At 39.7% G+C, this 18,437-nt stretch overlaps 1 protein-coding gene across 5 annotated transcripts; it reads right to left on the bottom strand.

The window, feature by feature from the left end:
• Positions 1–2,546: 2,546 nt before the first annotated feature.
• Positions 2,547–15,353, bottom strand: LOC121323784 (butyrophilin-like protein 1). 5 transcript variants are annotated; one of them, XR_005951180.1, is made up of 7 exons: positions 15,263–15,353; positions 14,818–14,931; positions 12,692–12,768; positions 11,863–12,147; positions 11,285–11,393; positions 9,980–10,040; positions 8,185–9,704 (listed from the first exon to the last, which is right to left on the bottom strand). XR_005951180.1 is itself a non-coding variant. In XM_041264994.1 (5 exons), the coding sequence occupies exons 2-5, from the start codon at positions 12,762–12,764 to the stop codon at positions 9,992–9,994; spliced, it is 516 nt and encodes a 171-aa protein (XP_041120928.1). In that variant the 5' UTR covers positions 12,765–12,768; positions 14,818–15,339; the 3' UTR covers positions 9,712–9,991. The 5 variants fall into 5 exon arrangements, 1 of the variants encoding a protein (XP_041120928.1); XR_005951182.1 differs by lacking the exon at positions 8,185–9,704 and adding an exon at positions 2,547–4,477 and having other exon boundaries at positions 14,818–15,339; XR_005951179.1 differs by having other exon boundaries at positions 14,818–15,339.
• Positions 15,354–18,437: the final 3,084 nt, after the last annotated feature.

Genomic DNA, 18,437 nt, shown 5'->3' with positions numbered 1-18,437 from the left:
TGACTGTTTAAGTACTTATACAAGTCTTCCATATATTACCAGTAATAATATATATAATTCCACATATACCCGATAAGGCTTAACAAGTGCCTTACAGTATTATCAGTAATATCTTCATACACTGAACTTTCACAAGCACCTCTGTTATTCACATAGCTCCCTGGTTACATGTTATGCAATGTCTCTGGTATTACCAATACTGTACAGTACTGGGCATTATGGGCCATAGTTTTTAATTAACTCTTATTTTTTTAATGTGGTAAAACTCCTGTAAATATTTTTAAATACTATAACCAAACAACTAAGTACCATATTACTTTGAATTACTGCCGCGCTTGAATAAGCTCCACACTCAGATATCAGATTTGTAATAAACGACGCCCTCAAACAAACGCTGCTCTCAAAAATGACACATATACATTTTTTTCCCTAACTCAGCTAAAATAAATGCAGCACTTAATAAAGAAACACATACAAAACACAGTATGGCAAAACATTACAAATAGAAACAAAATTAATTGAATGAACTTGAATTAAATGTATTTAAAAGAATACACACTGGAGCATACCGGTATTTTACTGTAAAGTGCATGGAACCCTGTGATGGGGTATCCCCTGCTCCTGTGTTTATATATATATATTATTTTGTACTTGTATTTGTTGTATTATTTTATTGCATTGTGTAGTGCAGAAGAACACAATATTTTGTTATTGTTGTTTTACAGCATGGATGGAGTTAAAATGCTCCATCCATGCTAGACCCTGCAGAATGTGACCATCTCATAAAACAACTCCTACCCATGCTGGTTTTAAAATCAGCTGTGTCCTTATACCTGAGTGTAGAATTACCGGGTGTGTGGCATGAAAAGAAAAGGGAGCCTTTGGAGAATGCAGCTACAGAGAAATTTTTCATATTAAGCCCTTGATCCCTTTGCCAGTGTTGCTGAGGATAGGGCACTTAGCTAAACGCATGTAATGGAAACATTCTGTGTATTGCAAGGCTGTCACGCTTATCACGATATTTTTATCTTTCTCAGTATTAGCCGTGATCCTGCTTTTCAAACCGCTATTGCTCCCTGTCTGACTCTAGTGCTGCTGCTATCACAATTGTTCTTTTGCATATAATCATTATATAGATGTGGACGGAACCTTGTATGATCGCTTGGTGTTTTCCATTGCTGTAGTACCTCAGAAAGCACCTGCATTTCACCTCCGTGATTGGATGAGTGAATGCTGGAGTGATGTGAGTGGAGTTAATGCTTGCTTTTTAAAAGTGTTATTTTGTGCCTCGCAGAACTGGTTTTGTGCTTGGAGCACCATTTCGCACAGGGCAGGATCTCGCAAACTGTCGTCCACTCCCGCCAGATTGTGCTATGCAGACATTATATTAGTGCACAGCACAAAATGGATCGAGGCTCGCAAAAAGAAGTTTCGAATATGGCATATTTTGTGCATTCTTGCATAACGGTCACTTCAACACTAATAACCCTTTGCGCGATGCGCAAACTTTTCGAGTATCTGGGCCTAAATCTTTTATTTATTATTAAAACTCGTGCACCAGCACATTAAACTCAAGTACTGTGTCCGGTCTCTTCCTGGTCTGACGTCACCCACCAGTTATCCTGTTCACACAGCCTTTGTGTTTATATGATTGTTTTGTGCTGTGAAAGTGGGCCTTTTACCTTCAATAACATTTGTTTTCTTTATAATAAGGATAATGCATTGTGTGTCGTTGTCTCTTATTTAACAATCTCTTTGCATGGCTTCACTTCCTCTTTCTTGTTCTATACTGTAAGAGATGGTATTTCTTATCCAGGGTGTTAAAGTTCCTAGTGCATTGTGGGGTATATCGAGTCTTTACTGTGCATCATTCTCAGCAGAGACCTACAGTCCACTGTGGGCTAGGACGTGTAAAGAACCCTGTGCATTAATACACACAACACAACTGAGTCACAGTATAAGTACAATTGTATACAGTTTTATCATTTTTAACACTTGCAACAATTACAAATAAGAGGTCTTAACTACATTTAATTTTGTTACAAGAGATACCATTAAATACCTAAGCACAATACCTGAGGGACCTCTTGTGGATAACAATTTAAAGGTAACTACACTAATCCCCAATAAATGGCATAAGCTATGAAGACAGGTTGAATGATGTTTTTGAAAAAACAAAAAAATCTAGATAATTAGGCAATACCCAGAGTGTTTCTAATCTGTCAGATCCACTGTGTCCTTAACCTGGGTGTGGGAGTGCACACAAGCCTTTCAATAGACTCACTGCAGTGTGCTCCACAGGGTGAGGGCTCGACCAGTCCTCCCATAGACTTACTGCAGTGTGCTCCACAGGGTGAGGGCTCGACCAGTCCTCCCATAGACTCACTGCAGTGTGCTCCACAGGGTGAGGGCTTGACCAGCCCTCCCATAGACTCACTGCAGTGTGCTCCACAGGGGTGAGGGCTCGACCAGCCCTCCCATAGACTCACTGCAGTGTGCTCCACAAGGGTGAGGGCTCGACCAGCCCTCCCATAGACTCACTGCAGTGTGCTCCACAGGGTGAGGGCTCGACCAGCCCTCCCATAGACTCACTGCAGTGTGCTCCACAGGGTGAGGGCTCGACCAGCCCTCCCATAGACTCACTGCAGTGTGCTCCACAGGGTGAGGGCTCGACCAGCCCTCCCATAGACTCACTGCAGTGTGCTCCACAGGGTGAGGGCTCGACCAGCCCTCCCATAGACTCACTGCAGTGTGCTCCACAGGGGTGAGGGCTTGTGCATACCAGCCCTTCTGCAGTTCTGATTTGTGTGTGTCACTGTCAAGCTCAATGTAATCATTCGATGAATGCAGGTCACTGTAAATAATTTGAATAAATATTGATATTTATAAGACAAACGTGTTATGTTATTCTCACACAGAGCGGAGTGTATAAAGATCCTGGATTTTGCAGGGTGTCTTTTAAATTTTCTTATTCTCTCACGTATACGGTGTGGTGATGTCATATCATGGTGTGGTGACATTATATGACTTAACATAGAAAAAAATGACTTCAAAGGAAATATTCCAAAACCCCTTTTTTGTTACACAGACAGACCCACCCATAACATATTAAAAATGCCAGCATTTTATTCTTTTTTTTTTTTTTAATTTAATGTTAAAGTCATACTCCCTTACACAGCTGAACGCAACTGCATCCTCACATGGATGGGTATAGACTTCTTGACAGTTCATTTCCACATCATAGTCAAGGTGCTCAGCTAAACAAATTCTAGTTTAAAAAACGTTTCCTATTGGATGTTCATATCAAGTGGTGTCACTAAAATACAAAACATCAGCCTTTATTACTGTATAATAGTCTTCATTTTACAAATGTTTATTAAAATACTGGGATGTCTGTAAAACTAGAAAACCCACCAGTCTCCAGTGTGTGCAAGGTCATGTCATGTGATGGACTAGAACTATATAAGCTTGTGACAGGTGACAACCCCTCACATGTAAATATTTGTTTATTTGGGTGATTTATTTGATATAAACAGCTTGTTTTCATTCACTTCCACTCAGTATAAAAGAGCATGTTAATTTCCATGTGAGAATGGGTTAATCAATTCACCGACAAAAGCCAGGTGATTGTAAAAGAAGAAAAGATCGTAAAAGAAGCCAGCTTAGCACTCCAGTTCAGGAGGAACTGAGGAGAGGGCACAGAAGCTAGTGTGTTTGCAAGACTGTGAAATGTGGGTCATTAGAACCTGCTGTTAAGGGACATTTATTTTGTATTTTTATTGAACATCTTTTATTTTATTGATCTTCAAAAAAAAAGTACACGCCCTGCAATTGAAATATAATGAATGTGTTTGTGCCTGCCTGATATGAGAATTGTGTGCAACTATTCAGCAACAACCATGGCGAAATTAGAAGGATCTCTGTGACTTCACAGGAGACATGATAGTGAGTTCCCATGCAACTGGCTCATCACTTAACAGACCGTGACCAAAGTGTCAATTAAAAATGGTATATAAGCAGAACACCAGCAGCAGAAAGCACAAGCGGTCTCATGTGGGACGTAACAGATTGAGCACACAGATGTCTGCAACGTACTGTGATGGGCAGCAGACAGGCGACAGTATCCCACATCACAGAAACCTTCAGCACTGCACAAGCACACCTGTTTCTACTCATACAGTATGTCAGGAGACACACAGTGTGGATTTAGTAGTAGGTTGCTTTCATTTTTAAGCCAGCAGGTGTACATCTCACACTGCTTTCAAACCATGCTGAGACTCAGGGTACAGACTCAAGGTACAGAATCGGTACAGAAATACTTAAATAAATAACCTTTTTGACACCAAAATGTCTTTCCAAAGAATATGACCTCAGATTGACCCAGAAGTTTCAGTTGCTGCTTCAGTTCTCTCCCAATGTTGTTCAACTGCCCCAGATCGTGTGATTGCATGTACACTTGGAGATCGACCGCACCAGGCTGTGTGGACACGAAAGTGATGGAACTGATAAATGATCAATGTTACCAGAGAGAAGATTCCCCCATGAGTCTGCCACCACCACTTACTGAACTCAGTGGCAATTCACAAGCAAATTGCATTTCTATTGGATTTTTAAATCGGTCTGGATTTCTATTTTCTCAGACAGTTCACATGCTGAAAAATGTTGTTGGGCTTGGATTCGCTTGCTGTTTTTTGTCAGTGTTTGTGTTGCACAGTGTCAGTGTTTGTGTTGCACAGTGTCAGTGTTTGTGTTGCACAGTGTTTGTGTTGCAGTGTCAGTGTTTGTGTTGCACAGTGTTTGTGTTGCACAGTGTCAGTGTTTGTGTTGCACAGTGTCAGTGTTTGTGTTGCACAGTGTCAATGTTTGTGTTGCACAGTGTTTGTGTTGCACAATGTCAGTGTTTGTGTTACACAGTGTTTGTGTTGCATAGTGTTTGTGTAGCATAGTGTCAGTGTGTGTTGCACAGTGTCAGTGTTTGTGTTGCACAGTGTTTGTGTTGCATAGTGTCAGTGTTTGTGTTGCACAGTGTTTGTGTTGTAGTGTCAATGTTTGTGTTGCACGGTGTCAGTGTTTGTGTTGCACAGTGTTTGTGTTGCATAGTGTCAGTGTGTGTTGCACAGTGTTTGTGTTGCAAAGTTTCAGTGTTTGTGTTGCACAGTGTTTGTGTTGCATAGTGTCAGTGTTTGTGTTGCACAGTGTTTGTGTTGCACGGTGTCAGTGTTTGTGTTGCATAGTGTTAGTGTTTGTGTTGCATAGTGTCAGTGTGTGTTGCACAGTGTCAGTGTTTGTGTTGCACAGTATCACTGTTTGTGTTGCATAGTGTTTATGTTACACAGTGTCTAACACAGGTTCAGCACTGGAGAGATTTCCAGTAAAAACCTTTCCTTTCGTATGCCTTCAATTTTGTACACTGCACTTATATATATATGTGTGTGTGTATATATATATATATATATATATATATATATATATATATATATATATATATATATATATGTGTGTGTGTGTGTGTGTGTGTGTGTGTGTCTGTGTATTGCAACAGGCAGAGGCCCTGCACACTGGGGGATGTCTGTTTTGTAGCTGTTTTAGACAGCCACAGGGTTAATTCATTTATTGTTCTGTGGAGCCAGAATCACCTGGCAATGATGTAATTAAGTACACCTGCCTGTATTTAGCAGGCAGGTATTTAAATAGGTCTGTGAAGGCTAAAGGCACTGTGTTGCATTGTTTGTGTTCAAGTGTTTGTTTTAGTTACCAGTAAACGTCCGGTTATAGTTAAAACTGATACAAGTTTAGTTAGGCTTTTGTTTTGTGTTTGTAAATACAAATAAATATACAGACATCGCCCTGTTTTCATTTAATCTGCTGTGAGAGTTCTTCTTTTAACACAATAAGACAGTGTGAAAGGTCCTGGAAGTGTAGCATATATATGTTCATTAAAAAAAATAATTAAAAAATCAGTATTAACATCTGCATTTTTCCAACTGTATGGTGTGACATGTTTCATAATGTCACAAGTAGGATTATGATGTGGGCTTCAGTAGGATGTAAAGTACTTCATTTTAACCCTTAAGAAAGTGGTGTTGTGCTGTACTGGTGCAACGGCATAAAACAGGTTTATTATCTGTGAGTGTTTGGTGCCATCTGGTGTATATTTTAGAATGAAGAATAATACACTATGAAGCTGGGTCAAAAAAGTACACTGTCCATTGACAATTTGACATTTATATATGTGAATATTGCACAAATGCTGAATCTTTGCTTCAGATATCCCACACTGCATGGGGTTTGCTTCAGATATCCCACACTGCATGGGGTTTGCTTCAGATATCCCACAGTGCATGGGGTTTGCTTTAGATATCCCACACTGCATGGGGTTTGCTTCAGATATCCCACACTGCATGGGGTTTGCTTCAGATATCCCACAGTGCATGGGGTTTGCTTTAGATATCCCACACTGCATGGGGTTTGCTTCAGATATCCCACACTGCATGGGGTTTGCTTACTGGAGAGGGAATGCACTTGCACTGGCTTGGCCTCTCAGCTCATTTAATTGAATGAAGAAGCCAGGCCTGGATGTGAGCTGCTAACCTCCCGTTTTAAAGACTGTTTATTACCATTGAACTGTAGTGGTACTGTAGTGGAGAGGTCAGTCTCATTATTCTTATTATTAACTTATCAGTAGCTAGGAGGAGACCCACAGCGCTCTGCATTAACTGCAAGTTGGAATATAAAAGATTGAACAATTCTACATTTGTATAAAACTGGTATTCATTTTTATAATAAATAAATAGGGTTTTAACTCAAGTTTGGAGCTTGTTTCCCTTTTCCTTTCTTCCTCTCCTCCCCGGAATCAGAAGTCAATCCCAGCCCCACTCTTTCAGAGTTAAAAAAATGACTGTTTAATGTATAAATATTTTTATAAATTATATTTTTGCACTTTGTCCTGTCCATCTTTGAACTGTCCATACATGCACATGTTTTGTCAATCAAACAATGAGTAAGAATTGGATCAGACTGATTTGTTTGCATGCCTACTGAGACTTTCCATTACCCCAAACTGTGATCATTCCTAATCAGCTGTTCTGCCTGCAGCTTGCAGCCTCGACCCTGCACTGCTGGTTTTTAACCCTATCATTATGCAAACTCTGCATCACGTCCACACTCTATTCATGTGAACGTGTGATAGAGTCATATGGACCTGTACTGAGGAGCACGTGATTTGTTTTCTAGGTTCCACATATGAGTGCTGTTGTCAAACATTTGCGCCTGGAACATACATTGCATTATTCTCGCAAATCAACCCAGTTTCTTGTTAATTCAACATTTGCAATTCCACAATAACAAAGCTCAGATGAATAGATGTGGATGATAGTAGACGTGGTTTGTGTGTGTGTGTGCATTGCAGGTCTAATAGATGTGGATGATAGTAGATGTGTGTGTGTGTGTGTGTGTGTGTGTGTGTGTGTGTGTGTGTGTGTGTGTGTGTGTGTGTGTGTGTGTGTGTGTGTGTGTGTGTGTGTGTGTGTGTGTGTGTGTGTGTGTGTGTGTGTGTACATGGCAGTTTGTATGTTTATACAAGGAAAGGGGTATGTTTGAATTGTTGCATTTTGTTTAGGTATCTTTCAACAGATTGGGTCAATTGCAACAAACTGAAAGCAGCGTAGTAACTGGGGATGATCCTGTGGTTGGTACGCAGCTCCGTACTAAACTAGTATGCAAGTTAAATACCAATTGCAACAAACTTGGCGGCTGAATTTAGTCCTAATCTGCGTACTAAAAAAGGTCTCAATGGCAATAAACCCAAAAATAACTGCTGCTGCCCTCTAGAGGATGCCAAGTATGAGACTAAGTTAGTCTAACCCTTTCTATAGACTAACCATTTATAGTACTGTACTAAGTGAAAAGTACAGTAGCACCCCCTGGGTTTGCATGGCTTCCATCATATACAGGGGTTACAGTTTTGTTAAACGGCTTTCAGTAATGCGTTCCGAACCTTCAAAGGTCAAAATGTACCCTTCATTGTAGCCCTAGTCAGATGTAACATTCTGTGAAGAATAATTAAATAAATAACCATTTCATTTAACTCAAGAACTGAATGTTTTATTCAATAAGATCTATTTTCACATAAAGCAAATATGTTTGTTTTTATTTAACTCAAAAACAGAATATCTTTATTGAAAATAAAAATGCTCATATAAAGCCTTATTTTATGTCCTACTTTTTAAACTTTTTAACATCCCTAAAATTCTAAGCCTTTTCAAGAAAGAATATGTCACTCTGACTCAATGAGTCTGGCCCATCTGGCCCTCCTTGGCGTGGCTGTATCAAGGACGGAGCGACAGCGGTAATATTGTCCAAGGGGATTGTCATGGGGGATTCCCCATATGATGTTGTAACAGAAATATAATGAATATTTTTGCTCTAAGCAGCGAAAGTAGAGTCCTTTGGATGGGCTGGCCTGACAGTTCTTTCCCAAGGTCAGGAAGTCGGTCAGTTTGGAAGAAGGCGAGACTATCCTGCAAGAACGTTTTGACCCGGAAGCAGCTGCAGATATTAGAGACAGCTGCACTCGTTTACCAAGGGGTCATGCGTGATAACATAAAAGGGGACGGAGAATCACAATCTACTCCTTCACTTGTTTTTTGTATTGAGACTAGAAGGACCCAGAGAAACCTGTTTGTAGAGAATATTCGTGAGTGTTTTGTTTGTTTGTGTCTGTTAGTAATTCTCTGTGTTTTTAAACCACCAGACAGCTAACATGTTCCCGGAGCTGTCGCTTTACACATTGGTGTGTATAGCCGGGGCCTATTGTTTGATCACCAGACCGGGAATTACAAAATAAAGACTCTTTTTCCAAACCAGATTACAATTGTCTGTCTGTGATTATTCCTGCACTGCATCGCCTGTTCACAATCACCAGCCACGTTGCCACAGATCTTCTATATATTAGCGGCGGTGCAAACACAACAAGCTATATACTGTACACAATGTTTCCTGTGCTGCCCGCTGATGTGGGTGAGTCTATGATGCGAGTCTGTTTCACCGGCTATTATCTCAGTATGTCGGTTCTGTGTGTGTGTGTGTGTGTGTGTGTGTGTGTGTGTGTGTGTGTATGAATGCGAGTGGATATTGATGGGCCAATGATTGATGAGTCAGTGTCCATAAAAGGACATGTTCCATACAGCAACACATTTGTAGAGCTCATTTCAGCGATGGTGACGGGTCGTAAAAGCAATTAAGCATCAATGAAGTGTGGTGCAGACAGGCTTAACTCCTCCTTCATACATTCAACTTGTAAAACAAATGTCACTACTTTTCAGTGACAAAAAATATTAAATATTGCAATAAAACAATAAGTACACAACTATTAAATAAAAAAAGTAAAACTGTAGTGCCAGATGACAGATGAGTAGTATATATGAGGTGTGCCGAGTAACAAGTACAAACAAGTAGCCGTACTAATATGGTAGTGAAGGTCCTCTGCATACCCCTAAGCTGTACATATTGAACAGTTTTTGAAGGATACCTCACTGCTAATACAATTGTATCTGCACTGAGCACACTTCACAAGGAACTTTCCCCAGTCCTCGGCTACATCTCTATTATTCTCATGGATTGCATGCCAGGTCACGCACCAAAGACCCGGCAGCAGGTGGGCACTCAGTTGAGCTGGACGGCGTGGTCATTATCGGAGTCTGTAACTGGGTGCAAATGAAGAGAAATGTGAGGGGGAGGGGAGCAGCTCAGTTTAACTTTATTAAGGAATTACAAAAAAATAAAATAAACACTGTTTTAAAACAAAAACAAAACTGATGCTGAATAAATTCTGCCGTAACAATACAATGTTTCCCATTGGCCTGTAACGCCAATGGGACAGCTTTGCTCAGTTTATTTCTGATGCACTGTTTGAGATGCTACCGGTTGTTGTATATTTGTTTTCATATGCAAATCTCACAGCAAGGATGTTGCACTGTACCTTTAATTCCGCTCAAACCAGACGCACAGGTCTAATTTTGTAACGTCGCCAGCAGCAATGTCTGTGTAAAAATAAATAAATAAAAAAGTATGTTAATATACCATTCTTGTTGTGTTTTTGCCTGAACCAAATAACCACCCAGCCTGGTCTCATTCATTATTGTAATTAGTTCCCTTCCAGTCGAGTTCTGTTACTAGATATGCACGGCTTCAACATACAGTGGAGCCTCTCTTTTGAGTTCAGTGTTATTCACCTGACTTGCATGCATTTTGATTTTATTAAAGGTTCTTGATCCGCATCTCCAGCTCTGAATTCATTACTGGATTCAGCTAGAGAGGCTGGTGGTAGTCAAGTACTGAGCAGTTTAATAACAGAGGCACACAATCTTGTGTATTCAATGGCAAGTTGTCTAGAATCTGTGACAAATCCAAAGCAGGTCATACCTAAGGACAATGGTTTATAACCTGTGTTGTGAAGCTCACTTTTGCTCTTTTAGAAAAGAGGAATAACACAAGCAAGACAGCTCCTCTGGAGTACATAGCTTTGAGGATTAAGCCCTTTAGTGTTTTGATTGAGTGCTTTGACATTATTAACAAAAATATCTTGCTTAGTAGCCTAATAGTATAGCAAAGAAAAGTCAATCATGGTCTGTCTGCCAAACACGTTCTAGAGAAACAGCTTAATGGACAAGGAGCCCTCTTTTGTGCTCTTTCTATAATTCTTACAAGAACATTTGTACTCTTAAATTGTAGCTCTTAAAAGAGCCACTGTGTCGTGCTGAATAGTCTGCTGTCCTGGCAAGGCTGCTCTGTTGACGCCATCAAAGGCAAAAAGGCAACTCTTTTCATTAACTTTCAAAAGAGCCTTTGTTTTGCGTCGAGATGCTTTCAACTGAAACTCCACACTCTGCCAAGTATAACATATTCATGAGCAAAAATTGGGCATGTTCTATGCGACCAATTAGATAACGGCAACATAGGAACAATGCACATGAAAATCCCAGAATCTCATCAACCAGCTTCTTGAAGGTTCCCAGGGTTGTCAGCTTCAACAACATTACTGGGGAGTTGGTTCCAGACCATCACGATTCTCTGTGTAAAAAAGTGCCTCCTATTTTCTGTTCTGAATGCCCCTTTGTCTAATCTCCATTTGTGACCCCTGGTCCTTGCTTCTTCTTCTGAATGTGCGAGGGATTAAAAGGGTTATCTGTACAATGAAGTGGCAGGCAAATACTAATAGGGACAGCCCAGTAGACAAACCACACTGATATTTAGTATTTAAGATAATAATAAGACAATACTTTACCTGGTGATTCCCAGGCTGATCCCAATTAACAACAGCACAGAAATAAAAGCAGCTGAAATAAGTATATTCGACACACACCAGCCAGGAAGAGATGGAATACTGTATCCTGCTGAAAAAAATACATCACTTTCCTTTACTAGAAGTACTAACAAAAACTAAAATGCAACAACATTTAAAGATTGACTTTAGAAGAAGAAATTGAATTGTGCTGAACTGCTGCAGGGGCGTGGTTATCACTATGGAAACCCTGCAGAGAATGCTATATGTCAGTATTACTTAAGGGTTTTTTCCTACAGATTTGAAGTGTAAAATCCTGCTTTGCTCTATGCCTCTTTGTTATCTACCACAATATAAAAACAGATTTTCAGGATGTGAGAGAACAGGACAGGTGTTCATGGCAGGGTCTGTTATAACTATGTATGAAGGCCTAGCCAGAGATGAGCTGTCTGGTTATAAACATTTCATATGAGGAATGTAAATTGCTTTTACTAAGTGAAAAAATAGGTCTGACAGTCATGCTCAAACAATTCAACTTCGCTCTAGTGAAGTAGAATGAAAACACATAACACATTACTGACCAATGATTTTAGCGCTCGATCGCAGCTCTCTCTGGTCCTTTCCGTATTTAATGACGCAGGAAACCTGGCTCCCCTCCAGCTCGGGTGTCCTCAGATAACTCCTGACGGTGTACAGCCCCTCCCCTTCCTGCTCCTCGCTGGTTTCAGACTCAGCTGTTAAAATTGCACCTCTCCCGTCTGTCCACTGCAGATCAGGTTTGGGGTACCAGCCTACCGAGACACAGGACACTTTGAAACCATAACGGGTGTCTTCATCCAGAGAGATCACAGGGGTGCTGCCAATGGCTGGGGATACAAGGGGGTTCAAATGAGTACCTTTTCCAGTGATGCTCATTTGGTTTATTAATAAAGTATGTGTTTACTTTTTTAGCTGTAGTTTAAAGAGTTAAAGTAAATAATTTCATTTATTTTCTGTTTTGAAACATGTAACCTTGTATTACTTTAGATTAAAGAAAGTTCTCGGTTTCTATGCCTGACTCTCAGGTCAGCTGTTGCACTTCCTGGATCATTCACACCAACAGTGTTTGAGGTCAAATGTTACTGGCTGAATGCATGTCAGTCAAAAGGGAAAGCAGCAACTGGTTGGTTTTTAACAGGAAAGAAGCCATTAAAAGGGTGGGGAATAGAATGATTTCACAATGTAGGTGAATTGACCAGGCAAGTGCAGCACTATCTGAAAGCATTGCTCTGCCTTAATGTAGTACTGTATCATAGAGCATGTCTCAAAATAAACTGCTGTTTAAGGGCTGAATCAAAAGCATGACACCTGAGAGGAAATGTCTCTTTTGCAATAATATTCAATAATCAATACTCAGCACTCTCCAGTCACCTGCATGTAGGGGACAGACGTACAGAACAGACAGGACAATGAGGTATTCCATTCCCAGGAAGAGGGTCTGCATTTCTCTGAAATAACACACAGTCCAGGTCAGGGTCAGGGTTAGTTACTTTTTATACATAAGGTGACCAGACATTGCGTTTTGGACAGGACCGTCCCACTTTGGAACACTAGTCCCAGTGTCCTAGAATCTTTCTTGGGACGCTCATTTCATCCAGTTCATTTCATCCCCAGAGCGTTGTCGTGCCGATAACAGAATATTATATTTTCATACAGGCTGCTGTGTTACTATCATATCTAACAGTACAATGGCACTTGATGTGCCTAAAGTGAAGGTTGAACAGCCAGCAGCATTAAAAGGCGGCTGTACAGCAGCGTGCAGATCTGAAAAAGTATTGAACAGTCAATGTTCATATTTGCAACCAAGCACAGATAATTGAGGCAGGATACAGCTCTTTTTTTAATTTGCTGACCCATTATTTTTATTTCTCTGTTAAATGTATTATAGAAGTATTATATCCTGCAAAGTTTAAGAAAAAAATAGACACGATGGAGTACTCATATTTAAGATTAATGTTATCTGTTGCATAGGTGTGACAGCTATACAAGGTATTTTACAAGTATTGTACTTTATCACAACTATCAGTTTAATAGAAGAAAACCAACACATTGATAAAAACATGTTTTCCTTCAGCAGAAGAGGCAAATGCCAGGGCTCGAATTACTAGGGGGGGGGGGGGTCGATCCCTTTAAGTTTCTCCAAATAGGGTTATTTCCAGATTTCCTTTTTCACATGTTTAAAGCCGACAGGCACCACTTAAAACAGAAGGGACACTGTTAAAAATGTGCCAGTTGCATGATGACATGTCCTGCCTTGTCTCTGCAGTTTTGCAGTACCAATCAATGATAATGAGAAAGCATCTCCTGACAATCTGAAAGCTTCTCTACCCATTTCACATAGGCTAATGCTTATATGAAGGAAGATTAAATAGCATTCCTTTTGTAAGTAAAGAAGTGACAATGTGTCATTTGATCAGAAAAGGAATATGATTTAATCTTAGTGCAGCTTGACCCACGCCTCAGCCTATATTTTTGACTAAAAAAATGAACAGCCAAGATCAAAGAAATTAGCCTTCATAAAATGTGTTGTTATCTAGTTTAGAATGTCAAAAGACTTTCTCATGACCATTGATTGGTACTGAAAAACTGAATAGGTAGGACATTTCATCATGTAATTAACACGTTTTTAACAGGTTCCTTTCCATTTTAAGCGATGCCTGTTAGCTTACACCATGCTAAAGGGGGAGTTTGGAAACAGTTATTTTCTGAGAAACTCAATGGGTTTGCCTATGTGGATTACTATTTACCAGACTTAACTATTCAGAAGAAAATTCCTGCTTCTGCAGGGCAGCTTCTAAACAAAACTCACAAAAGCGGATTAGTGGGCTTCATTTATTGCTCAAAAGATAGAATATTTAACATATTTCATCACCTTTAACAGTAATAGTTTAATAGCAGAAAGTGGCTGAAAAAAATCCTAGTATCTATTAATCACGACACATGCTCCAAGCAGAAATGGCAACGGAAAAAAAAACAGAACAAATACTGTACCGTGTCATATTAAATGTAAGAAATTAAATATTTAGAAGAAAAAAAAATCGATTCTATGAAGTAACCATTTAATAAATATTGAGATATGTAATGTTTTCATACAGGAAGGGCCTGGTTTGCAGATTGGACTCTGGAGGATAGCACAGAGATAGAGCAAGAGAAACAGAATGTGAAAGAGCAAGATAGAAAGTGAAAATCAAAAGAAGATAATGTTTCTTAGCCAGAAATGTAATGTAACAACTATACTTGTTGTGTAGAAATTAAATTACAAAGACACTAAGATATTTTTGTGAATAAATTAAAAGGTTTTGAAAGAGTCCACTCTGTATATCACAGAGTTTGGACGTTTGCAGCTTGGACGTTGGAAGTTAGTCATCACAACAGTGAGTCATTTTAACACTAACATACATTTCAGGCAGAAACAATGTAAAAGTGATAATTTTACTGACAGAAAAAGCTTTCAACCATCACCAAAAGTCCAGCACACATTGAATAAAGTAGCTTACCAGGTTGTCCGGTATATGTCAGCCTGTTTGCTTGAATGTCGTTTTTAAATGGAGAGAGTTGATCGAAAGGCGTGACTACTGCTGTTGGCTGAACAGTCCTGAGAGCTTCCTGCGCTGTCATGGCGTGACAGTTATGAGAAGCTGCATGTTATTATTTAAAAGTCCGCATTGCCCTCATTCACACACACTCACATACTTAAACAGACAGCGTTCTAGTTTGTTATGTTTATTTTGCAGAGTTTATAACACTGAAATATAGCACATATCCAGCAAGCACAGCCTTCACGCAGCAAGTTGTCCCTCCCTATTTTGTTATGAGAGAATACAAACTCCCTTGCTGATGTTGTTGTTGGTTTATTTTTATTTATTTATTTTTAGAGTTAAGTAAGCGGTAAGACCTTACTTCTAAACAGGACTGTTGCCTAATAAATGATCCATTACTAACCTGGTTTAGCTGTAATATTTCAAAATCTGTGCTAACACTGCAAGCAGGTATAACGCTTTCTCTTTCAGTAAACTAGCCCCGCCTCTTTTTTCTTTCAGTGGACTAAATTCCAGGAAACGCGCATTTCAAACAACCAGCCACTCTGTATTTGTAAGTTAGCACTACTGTATACATGTTTAAGAAAATACATTTAATCCACAAACGCCTGACAATTACATTGAACCCCTTCAACTCCACGTGTAAAAATGAATTTGCACGTCAGGTACCCCGTTTTGAAATCATTTTAATTTGCTGTTTTTAATGAAATTGTTATATTGGGATGGTTAACTTAAAAACTTGTCTAGGGCCGAAAATTTATATTATATATATATATATATATATATATATATATATATATATATATATATATATATATATATATATAGAGAGAGAGAGAGAGAGAGAGAGAGAGAGAGAGTTTTTTTTAAACAAGTTATTGCGATGATCTTTGTGTTAAAGCTCTGCGTATTTTCCCACGACAAAGTATTATTTTTTCCTCTGTCATTTTGGAGACTGCTTCCCCCTGGTGAACACCGTGCATTGAAGCTGTCTGTAATTGTTTAATTCCCAAGCTGTCTCGCACAGGAAGTGCCAAAAAATAATACTCATAGGCTCCAGAGTCGCCCTGGTGATGCCTGTGGTATGAAAGATACTCATTAAAGGTATACGTGCTATTCATTTCGTCACATCGCTGCACATTTTCTCTTGTAGAATCGTGTCTGGTGTGTAGGGGCCTTTATACCAACATCTTTAGATCAACTGCGACAGTGTCTCATACCTTGGCCAATCAGTTGCTATGGTCAGCGCTGATGCAGGGTTGCACCCATAGTTCCATGCAAGTGCAGTTCCAATGCAGCTGCACAAAGTAGCAGTGTCAGCCCTTTGTTAAATACTAACACAATTCCACATGATTGTCAGTCTGCTTCAGAGAGAGGCATTGAACATTACTAGCTCCAAAAAGTAATCTGTTACATATTATGGATTACTTTCTTATAGAAGTAATATATTACTGATCACTTATTACTTTTAATAACAATAATACTGATATTAATAAAACATACGTTTACTCCTAATTTCACTTGTTATTGTTGATTCCAAATTGTATACTTGCATAATTGAATGTTCTTCAAATGTACCCAGAAGATATTCTTTTTAATCTTAGTTTACTGTTTTATTGTGGAACTTTGTAGAACTGTACAATACTGCACAGCAACACAGTTTTAAGTGGTGGAAATCATTTGTATGACTGGTAGATGTGAGTGATATTAATGTGACAATAACCAAATCAATATTGTCAGGAGCTTGTCTCCACTGACTGGCCAGGGCATTTCACTGTGTTGATAATAAGAGGAGGCTACCTGGGTAAGATTAACGGTGTATTCCATGGGTCTGTGGAGCTGGTGAGGAAAGAGGAGGAAGAGCGTGTTAGTGTTACACACACAGGGCAGCATCTCATGTGCTAGCTAGAGGCAGGAGCCCCAACTCGGGGTTGTATATATATATATATATATATATATATATATATATATATATATATATATATATATATATATATATATATGATATTGGGATTTCTGAGGTAAATACATGTAAGATTCTAATCAAAGTTTTGGTACAATTTACAGGAGGGGTGACATCACACTTCCACAAGAGACGGGACTGGGGCCAGCTGTGCAGATCACTGTCGGGGCTGTGTCAGCTCCATCGCTTCACTGAGTTTACCTTTCCTGCCAGCCATTCGCTGCAGTGAGAGGTTTCCTTCAGCTCTCTTTCATTCTTTGCTGGGGATTCTGAAGGGAGCTTTGCATTGGCTCTGGCGCTCCCGTGGGACTGTTTTTTTTTTGGGGGGGGGGGGGGTGTCTCGATGCAGCGAACCCTGCCAGCCAGGCACCTAGTGAGCTTCAGCGGCCAACTGGCCTGAGCAGGGCTGGCCTTTGTCCTCCAGAGGCCAGTAACTCACTGATATCCGCTCTCGAGTTCCTGGGTGTAGAAGAGGAAGCTGGCTCACTCGTAGGATCGGAGGACCCCCACTGAACCTTCATCTCTCCTGAGCTGTGTGGGGAATCGCTGCAGCGAGGGGGGGAAATTACTGAGCATTCCAATTTGAGGAGAAAATCAGGGGTTTGACCAGGCTTCAGTATCTTCTGAGCTGCTGCACTGATATCCTGACTCTCTTACAGGTGAAGTGGCACATAAAGTTTTGAAAATGCAACCTCTTTCATATACTGTATTGTATATGACTTTATAACCCTGGATAGAAAGCCAAAAAAAAACACTATATGAGGAAAAAAAACCCAGATGTTCTTTCAGTTTTGCCTGAATACTAATAGTTATTAATTTCAGCTCTTTTACATGTTGCTTTGCCGCTGTCCTCTTTCGTGGCTGACTACAGCCTTGTAAGTTTACAGTGTCCCCCATGCTTTTCTCATGGACATATCTTATATATTATTATTATTATTATTATTATTATTATTATTATTATTGTATTAGGGTGGTTAGCCACAAAGGCTGTATTAAAGCCTATGGTTGAATATGGAAACAGTAAAACCTTATGATATGGGGAACTATTTAAGAAAACTATCATTCCCATGACCTCAATAACACCTTTTGTTCTTGTATCCAACCCGCAGCTGCAACACTGAAATGCCTTTACTGCTTGAGCTGTACCGTATAATGCTCTTCTGTAATGAAGTGCGCTCACGCATGCGAGAAAAGAGCATGGCTTGTAACGTGGGACAATAAAAAAAAAATAGCGGAAGAGAAATCAAAGTCTGTTTACCAGCAGATCTTTGTTTTGGTCTTTGTCAAAGTTACTGCACAATTGATCAAGCTGCTGTATTGGAATCATGTTACCCGCTACGTTTTGTATTAAAACTCATTTTAGCTGGGGGGGCGCAGTTCTACACAGAGACAGCTGCATGGTCTTATTTATGATTCCAAGGTAACTGCATTTTTACATGTTATCATTTACTTATGAATGTATGTATGTATTTATTTATTTAAATAAAAAAGCAGCGTTTGTACTACCCAAGTATACACATGCGTCTATTCCAGCGTGTACACGGCACTGCTCCCCGACCCTTGAACCTGCCCCAGTGAGGCACGCCAGCCAATTAGGAGCGAGGGCTCTGAAAGT

This window comes from Polyodon spathula, chromosome 12 (genome assembly GCF_017654505.1).
Source record: "Polyodon spathula isolate WHYD16114869_AA chromosome 12, ASM1765450v1, whole genome shotgun sequence".
Lineage (NCBI taxonomy): Eukaryota > Metazoa > Chordata > Actinopteri > Acipenseriformes > Polyodontidae > Polyodon > Polyodon spathula.
Note: the sequence above shows the minus strand (reverse complement) of the source record. Positions and strands in the feature narration are given on the sequence as shown.